Below are 9,768 nucleotides of genomic sequence, written 5' to 3'. Positions count from 1 at the left end.
CGAATTTACAAGAGAGCTGTCTCGTAATTGTTAATGGGCGTCTGTGTGTGTGTGTTTGTATGTGTGTGTGTGTGGATGTGCTTGTGTACTACCTTTTTTCTAATCTAAGACATCATTGCCCATTCTTTTTTTTTTACTTTTGAAATTTAACACTACATGCTATGTTTTTTTTTTTTTTTTTTTTTTTTTTTTTAGCAATCCCCTCCATTTCCAACAACTTTGTTTCTGAGTTAACCATAATGACAAAGCATTTTTGTTGTATCTCTGTTAACCAGTTGCCTGTCTTTCTCACATGTGAGTATTATGTTCATTACATTGCTGTAATTTCTTGACAGTAGGCCTATTTGTATTCCCAAACATTTCATTGTATCAACAATTTGCTTGAGATGATGATATAAAACAACTTGAACTTGAAATTGTATTATTAGGCATTATGCGAGAAATCGAAAGAGAGCTACATTTATCCCTTTTTCGGTTTGCAAAGGTCGTTGTCGTTTACTATGTATACGACACTTTTGTTGACTGCGCGCACAGTATACTTGCGGTCACCGCCCTGTCTTATATCACAAATATAACGCGCAAAGTCAATGCGCCCGATATACGACGGTTTGGTTGACCACGCGCGATGTGGTCATGTGAACAGTCGTAAATATTATTATGTAACAGAAGATGGCTTTTTTTTTTAACAAACACGAATATGAGAAAATGTAGAAAATGAAATGACACGACTTTATAAAAGTGATAAGTGCACAAAGAATACAACAAAACAGAAACCGATTTTTTAAATGTCTTTATTCAACAATTTCTTTAAACAACGTATAAAAAAAAAAAAACACACAGAGGGAAAACATAAAGTTAATCCATTACAATGATAGGTTTCAGTTACATATGTAGACACACTATGTACACGTGTATCAAGAAGAAAAATTTAACAATGCATGCCAAAACACAACACACAACACACAAAGTGGGTACATGGAATGAATTTTTTACAGTGATAATTTTCAGATACATAAAAATATGTAGACAAACTATATCGAGATGGAAACTCTTACCACATGTATGTCCAAGTTTGATAATCAGAAATCAATCTGTTATTTCTTTTGGTGAATGTGAAGCTTACTCTTCCCTTCAGCAATTTTGTACTCTACATTGTGTTTCAATTCAGCCAAATTTAAAAAAGCTTTAAAATCGAGCAAGGAAAGGAATCTTGAAACTTTGATCTTTGAATATAAAATTTCAAACACAAAAAATAGAAGATTTATACACACATCTTGTGAGAGTTAATATCAATTCCAAAAACAAAATTAGATTTTGAAAACAGTCTAAAAGGGGTCACCTGTTTATTGATTAGGTCAGACAGTTTGCTCCAAAGAGGACGGACATTTATACAACCATAAAACAAATGATCGTTTCTAGTTCTTCCTCACAGAAATGACATTTATCTGAATCCGAACGTTTAATTTTGAACAAACATTGTTTGTTGAAAATAAAGTTGTGAATAAGTTTGAAGTAAAAAGCCCTCATCTGGGTTTCTATGGAACAGGTAAAGTTCGAGTAGTGTACCCTAGACCAATCTAACTATAGGGCTTATTTTCACATTTCTTGTGCTTTGAAACAATCAGCAGCTTCTCTAAGAGTTTTTATGAGCATGTTGTGTAACTTTCCTGATCAATTTTGTATAATCGTTTCAAATAGACTCCTATCTACAAACCCCGTGTTTTAAAACCACTCGGGGAGTATACCTTTGATCAGGGAGTTTATACTTCCTCCTGTGTTGGTAACCCAAATTCTAACACCATTTCATCTAAGGTTTTAGTTTCACTATTGCCACATAATAAGTCAGGTAAATGGGTAATTCCTTTTCCAAACCAAAGGGATAAAAAATAATCTTCTTTATAAGCATCTAAATCTTCTTCTACTTTACGTCTATCAAATCATAACTTAATTGACTGAACGAATTGACAATTGCCGAAAGAGTTAAAAGAGAATCTGAAGATTCGGATCTCCATAATTCATAACTGTGACATCTTTACGCAATTTTCCAAGAGGTTTCAATTCAATTGCTTTCCAAACACTAGTATAATTGTCATCAAGTAAGTTTTTAACCCAAGTCATTTTTGGCTTAAGGCGTAAGTATGTACGTCAACCATCTGTGAACCTCCCTCAATATATTCATTATACAAAACGACTCTCTTCACTCTATCGTTCCCGTCCTTCCAAATATAATTATGAAACATTTCGTTGAGTTTCTTGTAAAATGACTGCGGAATGTTGATACACAGGACGGAAAACAAATAGAATATCCGAGGTAAAAATAGAGATTTTTTGACTATTATTTTCCCTCTAAGAGATTAATCCGTCTTTTCCATCAGTTCAGAGTGAATTCAATCTGTTATAACTTTGGAACAAAGTTTAACTCGCTCAAGGCTCTTGTATTCAGTGAAAATATGACGCAAAGGGCATATAAAGTGTTTCTTTTCCAATCCAGACCCTTGTCAGCAAAAGGCAAAACAGTCTTGTTTTTTTTTTTTTTTTTTTTTTTTTGCAGATTCAACAAAAATTGCATCGGATCTAGACATGTTAATCCTACAACCCAATACAAAAGCAAACTTATCCAGTAGATCAAAAAGGCTTTGAGAAGACTCTGTGTTACCATCCAAAAAAACAAAACAAAACAAAACAAAACATATAGTGCCATCTGCAAACATGCTCATTTTCTTCTCATACTCACCTACAGCCATGCCCTTTATATAACAATTTGAACGTATAGAACACGCAAGCATTTTAATAAATAATAAAAACAACAAAGGCGAAGGAGGGTACTGCAGCCTTGAAAAATACTACGGGACATTTTCAGCGGTTTAGTAAAAAAAAAAAAAAAAAAGAACATTGCTCATGACAAAATTAATTCAATCATTATAAAGAGATTTTTTCCATTGAATTAAATTATTACCCATGCCCAATTTGTTCAGCACGTCAAACATAAACTTATATTCCACTCTTTCGAAAGCATTTTCAAAATCTAACAGTAAAAGTGCATCAGAAATATCCCCCTTTTCACAATAATCAATCACATCAATGATAATAATTATGTAGATTATGACTAATATTTCCGCCAGATTAAAAAAAAAATGTTATTGGAAAGTTCTTGATTAATTGATAGTAACCGAAAATTCAACAATATTTATAACTGAATGTCCACTATCGAAATGACTGAAAATCTCAAAATTAAAAATTAGACCTAAAATCTGGATATAAGTTGGTTCGGATCAGGGCAGTTAGGACAGCATTTAAAGAAAAAAAAAATCAATGTTATTTATAAGTACATCATTTGTACACATAAAAAATACACACACACACACACGTATATACTGTCTAAAAAAACCTGGGACATAAAACAGGAAGAGTTTGATTCGAGTAACTATGCACCGAAATTGGCAATGTGCATTTACAGCTTCAAGACAACTGTACATGCATCTTGAGGTGACATAAGAGTGATGATAAATGCATTGGTATGGGTATATTCGACATGAGAGTTTTAATCTATACCAATCTTTATAAGCAACTCATTATCGACTCGTCAAGTTTAAAATCTTCATTTAGACGATCGTCTTTGAAGATCTCAAACTGATACATGGTATGCTTCGTACTACAACAAAATGCAAAGTTCGCTTTTCAGCCACTCTATGAGTGTCAAGTCCCTTCACCGTGACTTCTATTCTACGTTTGAAATTCGGTTGAAAAATATCTACATTGCAAAGGGCTCGAGGCACGTTACAGAAAATGAAAATTAAATTCTGATTATACAATCGATGTTCAACTGCACGAGACAATGAATGATATATCAGCCTCTTCATTTTCATTGAGTACTTTTAAAGAACAACGACAACTGGTGCAAATAACATGAGAAAACAGGAAAAGGAAAGTAAGTTTAAAAGTTAACCTTAAAGCTGTTGCTTCTGAAAAAAAAAATGAGTATATGAATACAAGAACGACCCAAGTTCATGGAAGATCATTTCGAGTAAACTAAAAAAAACTTCACATCTTTTTTATTTGTCCAATAATATTCTATTTAACTGTGATGGGAAGGCAACATTGTATATACAAATTAGAACATATATCATTATGACAATTAACATTTACATTAATTGTGGAGAGGCCATTTTGTGTGGTGGACTTGGGTCGTTCTTTGATTCATATACATGATATTCTGCTATAGAGATGGGAGACGGATGAGAGAGGGCGCTATTATATGAATGTAAGAATGACCCAAGTCCTTCATTCTTACATTAATATAAGATTTAACTCATTCATTTCAGGCACTTCCGGGGGTAATTAGGATTTATCATTTACACACAAGATGAGTCCATGCATAAGCTACAATTTTCCATGTCAAACTAAATTTGGCCAAAAATTGGACTTGGGTCGTTCTTATATTCATATACTCAATTATTGTTTTAAAAATTTAGAAAAAGTGAACTGGTCGTTGAGATAACAGAAGTAAGTCGGATAATTTAATTTGCATTCTGCAACCAGGATATGGCAAAATAACGCGCTTGTCAAAATTGATGGAAAATTGATTTTGTTTAACGTAAAGGGCATTACGTTGTTTTGCCAAACAAAATTATGGCTGTGCGAGTACCCGCAGAATCATGGGCAGAACTGTACTTTGTCTGACACGTATCAAGCGTTACCACAAGTTATTTATCGAACACATCACATGCGAAGTGCAGTGTACGCCAACAAATTGCATGTATGCATTGTCATTGTCCAAAACGATTTTTTTTTTTTGTATGTTATCAAACCACAAAATACCTACAGAGGCAAAAATTACGCATGCACTTGCCTGTAGTAGCGCATAATCTCAGTAAGCTCAACTTCAATAAGTTGTAAGACATCGTCAACTCTCGCGTTTGGTTTCACTTTGTTTTGTTTATATTTTGTTTATTTTTTGGCGTATCAACAGTCATGACACCTTCATAGACATGTGGAATGAGTAAACGCAGCAATAGTAGTAGAACACATCAGTGAGAGTTTGAGGAAAATCAGACAATCCATTCAAAATTTATGGATTTTTGAAGTTTCTACTATAGTCACTGCCGGGTGAGAAGACCACTACAGCCTGTCTCCTGTGTAGAGCGATATAAAGAAAATCTGAAGAAAATTTAGCATAATTTTTTTCACTTTTCTAGTTCAATATGAGAACACTTCACTTGCCTCATTCAGAAGGCAGGGACAATAATATAACCCTTAACATATACGCCTGTGACAAGTCGAGGAAATGTCCTTTTTTTTCTCCAAAACTTCAATTTTGTAAAAGTCCCTTTATGTTTCCTTATATCATTCTACGCATGTGACATCATACACGGTCGTAGTCTTCTCATCCAGCAGTAAGTGAACAGATGCTTTAAAATTCATAACTTTTGAACGGATTGTCCGATTGTCCCCCCCCCCCAAAAAAAAAAAAAAAGTCATTGATGTGTTCTGTTAATATTGCTGCATTCCGTCAATCCGAAGGTGGACTTGTCTTTTAATCAAATTTACGGGAAAAGATGTTGCATATTATAATATGTTGCTTTGCCATATCTCACGGCCGTCGGTGGGACTATTAAAACCATTATATCTACGTTCTGAGATGAAAGTCAAAGACGGTATTCACTCATTATGTTGGAAAAACTTGATTTGTCACTCTCTGTTATTCCTCAAGAAATGTTCCAGGAGTTTAGCATTTGCGGCCCCTTCGTTCTCCTCGCTAGCTGGTGACTTCAGGATCAACTCTAGCCTTGATATGACACCAGCGACGATGACGGTAGCGATGAACTCTACAACAGCTGGAAGCAGGCGCGCCGGAAGCAGTTTTGGATTGGGGGGGCAAATATTGGAGGGGGCTCACTATAGACCATACATATGTTACACAATATACACATATACACACACACACACACACACACACACATCTATATATATATATATATATATATATATATATATATATATATATATATAGATGTGTGTGTGTGTGTATGAATATAAAGTGGCGTACGATGGGTCGAAACATTGGGGGTGGGCACCTTGTGGAAAAGTAATTTTGACGGTGTGTATGCTTGTGCGTGTGTGCGTGCGCAATAACGGGACTACAATACATTACGGAATGTGATACATTCAACAACGCAGTCATTGAGGAACATTGTAAGTTTTCCTTACATGGATTATGGAATGACGGTGTGAAACCACAACTTATATACTGTCAGCAACATCAGGAGAATTGCATAACAATAAAATGCGAGCGAGCGGAGCGAGAGAGCTTGAAAATTTTGACATTTTACAGTCCAAAAGCTGCCGTTTGTTGCTATATCTTTCGCCTTGGAAATTAAGGGGGGGGGGTATCGGGCGCAACTGCTGGCAATTACTGGCGGCAACATTAGGAGAATGGCATAACCATTCAATGCGAGCGAGCGAAGCGAGCGAGCTTGAAAATTTTGACATTCTACAGTCCCAAAACTGGCGTTTGTAGCTATAACTTTCGCTTTAGAAATTAATGGGGGCGCATCGGGCGCAACTGCTGGCAATTACTGGCAGCAACATTAGGAGAATGGCATAACCATTCAATGCGAGCGAGCGAAGCGAGCGAGCTTGAAAATTTTGACATTCTACAATCCCAAAACTGGCGTTTGTAGCTATATCTTTCGCTTTGGAAATTAATGGGGGGCGCATCGGGCGCAACTGCCGGCAATTACTGGCAGCAACATTAGGAGAATGGCATAATGATTCAATGCGAGCAAGCGAAGCGAGCGAGCTTGAAAATTTTGACATTCTACAGTCCAAAAACTGCCGTTGTAGCTATGTTTTTCGCTTTGGAAATTAGGAAATTAAGGGGGAGGCGCACCGGCCTCAACTGCTGGCAATTACTGGCTGCAACGTTAGGAAAATGGCATAACGATTAATTTTGACATTTTACAGTCCCCAAACTGCCCTTTGTAGCTATATTTGTTTTTTCGCTTTGGAAATTAAGGGGGGGGGGGGGCGGCCCAGGCGCAACTGCTGGCAATTACTGGCAGCAACATCAGGAGAATGGCATAGCGATTGAATGCGAGTGAGCGGAGCGAGCGAGCTCGGAAATTTTGACATTTTACAGTCCAAAAACTGCCGTATGTAGCGATGTTTTTTCGCGTTTATTCATTTATATACATATCTTTCTTATTTTATCTATTTTTATTTATTTGTTTATTTATTCATTTTTTTTTTTGGAGGGGGGCTTTTTGGGGGGGCAAAAATGCGTTTTGCCCCCCCACTTTTTGGATTGGGGGGGCGGCCGCCCCCCCTGCCCCCCCACTTCCGGCGCCTATGGCTGGAAGATCGCTGATACCATCGATGGAGACGATCGTAGCGACTCCGAAAGCCATTACAGCAGCGATGACTACTAGCCGCAGAGAATTGGCCGCGACTTCAAGGTATATCGGCTGGTATTTCGCCACTATACGTTGGAAAAGAGGTAGAGAAATGAAGGGGACACCTTCCTTGAATTTTAAAAAACAGTTCCCACGTCCCAAGCGCCACCAAATATCGACGCGCCCCGCAGCTTCTATGACGCGCTTGAGGAGAATGCAATATTTATCGTAAAATGCCGTCGCTGCCTTGATGAAGTAATCAGCGACCGTCAGACCAAACACTAGGTAAGCCCCAGCATTGTCGTAGTTCACTACAAAGCCGATGAAAACATAACTAACCAGCTCTGCTACGTAAACAAAAGCCGCGACGAAGATGAAAACAGCAGCAAATGATAACAACACGGTGAACACAGCAAGGATTATCCTGCAAGGCCTAATTTGGTTGTCGATATATTTTGAGCTTATCCACAGCACAGTGTAAATCAGAGGAACAGAATTGAAAAGTAATAATACGAGGAATGTTACTACAGCGAAGATGAAAGCAAAGGGAAATATTACAAAGGTCCAGAAACCTCGTCCACGTATGTATGTCCAAATCGGATGAAAGAAAAAATACCATACATCTGGACTGACTGCCATCTGCGTTCTGTACAGCATGGTGAGCACAAATATAGAGAAAGGAGTGCCATCAGTCACCTCTGGAACGCGAAGTTCAACGGGCATGTCGACCGCAAAGCCGAAATATCGACGATCAGCATCTGTGACTTCAAAATTGTCATTACCAGCATAAAAAACAAAAAACAGCACGGCGGTGGTGACGGAGTATATCATCATGATTGTAATGACCCAAAATCGCACCAAGCTTTCGCTGAGGAGTAGCTCGAACGCAACTGCCCTGCGCTGTGAGAACGAATCCCCCGCAATGATGACCGGTATAAATGGTATCAGCACGAACGCAACGGCGGACACCAGCCACGCTAGCCAACGCGCAGCCACGATCAGCATACAGTCCTGACGACTGAAGCAGAGGGAGTACTTCAGTCCAAGTGGTAAATCTGAGTTCAAACCCACCCGATAATACTCTTCACCAGTGAACATGACAGGAGGGTTTTTCTGAATGAAGAAACTCGCTGCGAGGGGAGAGAAGAAGGCCAGGACGAAACCCACAAAGAGTATTCTCCCCAACCACACATGTTTCCTTACAATCCTCGGCTCAGAGTCAAAAGATTCGCTATTACCCATCCAGCAGTTGTAAAATGTGCTGGCTTGAAAAACATAATAGGTGCAGAGAGGAATGGCGTAAATTCCAATCAGATCAAACTCCTCGAAAGTTAGTTGCCTCTCAAAACATACCATCAGTTCTCTGCCAGCAGTTTGTGTGTCGTTCAAGGACTGTACCAGCTCTATTACCAACGACGCCAATATTTGTCGCTTGTTTCTGTCACCAGCTTTTTGGAAGCATCCATTTAGAGGTACGGCAACAGTCAAGTTCATGTGGAACACACCGTGACTGAGCGTCCCTAAAGACAATTGCTCAAAGTCAAATGGGTACGTAAGGAGGAGTTTCCCTTTCCCGTCCACGGCCAAAACCCAAGTAAACGGGTCAACTACGTCTGAACTGTTCGAGTACATTGTGAAAGTACTGTTGAATTCCAGTTTGAAATACACAAATCTGGCTCCCTTCGAAAAAACATCGCGTAACTTTGACATCATGATTTCTTTGTTTCTGAGCAGGAGAGTGCATTTCAGGGCAGACGACGAATTATGCGATTGCGTACCACTAGATTCAGACCACGCTGTCAGGTTCGTGGTGGATTCCGTAGCTGCAGAAAAGGTGTCAGTGGTATTGTTCCCTTCAGTAACAGCACCTGGTATCAAAGCTACTAATAGATAAAACAAGATGTAGGTCGCAAAAGCCGGTCTTTTCACGAATTTGACACATGCCATGATGAAGATGATCACTATAATATTTGATACAAGACAGCTTGCATCCTGCCGTGGTCAGAGCAAAACGTTGTAACAAATCCTTCTAAAATATAAAAACCCGAACGGTTCTACGGACCTTTCTGAAATGCACTTTGTGCTCAGGTGTAATCAGTGCAGTCTAAAAATCAAAGCAATGCAATCATGCAATGATTATAGCGAAGAGGCTTCTATGAGATACATAGAACCTACCGCGAAGTCAGAACAAACATACATTCGGTACAAGGGTTGTAAGTACATATTTGCATAGTCGGGCATTGTCAACCACATGCAATACACAATAAACAGTGTGATAAAGTATGAAATAATGAACCCCATATCTCAAAAGACAGAATGTCTGAATTTCACACTGATTGTTGTAACTTGCATCCTGCAATCCCACAAACCGGATTCA

At 38.3% G+C, this 9,768-nt stretch overlaps 1 protein-coding gene across 1 annotated transcript; it reads right to left on the bottom strand.

Annotated features, from left to right (window-relative positions):
- Positions 1–5,688: 5,688 nt before the first annotated feature.
- On the bottom strand, positions 5,689–9,338 carry LOC140233808 (uncharacterized). Its single transcript, XM_072313902.1, has 2 exons — positions 7,337–9,338; positions 5,689–5,834 (listed from the first exon to the last, which is right to left on the bottom strand). The coding sequence occupies exons 1-2, from the start codon at positions 9,336–9,338 to the stop codon at positions 5,689–5,691; spliced, it is 2,148 nt and encodes a 715-aa protein (XP_072170003.1).
- Positions 9,339–9,768: the final 430 nt, after the last annotated feature.

This window comes from Diadema setosum, chromosome 10, assembly GCF_964275005.1.
Source record: "Diadema setosum chromosome 10, eeDiaSeto1, whole genome shotgun sequence".
Lineage (NCBI taxonomy): Eukaryota > Metazoa > Echinodermata > Echinoidea > Diadematoida > Diadematidae > Diadema > Diadema setosum.
This window is presented reverse-complemented; position numbering and strand designations above follow the sequence as displayed.

What these genes read in the sequence shown, in the direction of transcription:
- LOC140233808 (XM_072313902.1), bottom strand. Translation starts at nt 9,338, where the DNA reads ATGGCATGTGTCAAATTCGTGAAAAGACCGGCTTTTGCGACCTACATC. An exon ending in TCCAGCCATAGGCGCCGGAA is followed by an intron (nt 5,835 to 7,336) that starts GTGGGGGGGCAG and finishes GCCTGCTTCCAG; the next exon opens with CTGTTGTAGAGTTCATCGCT.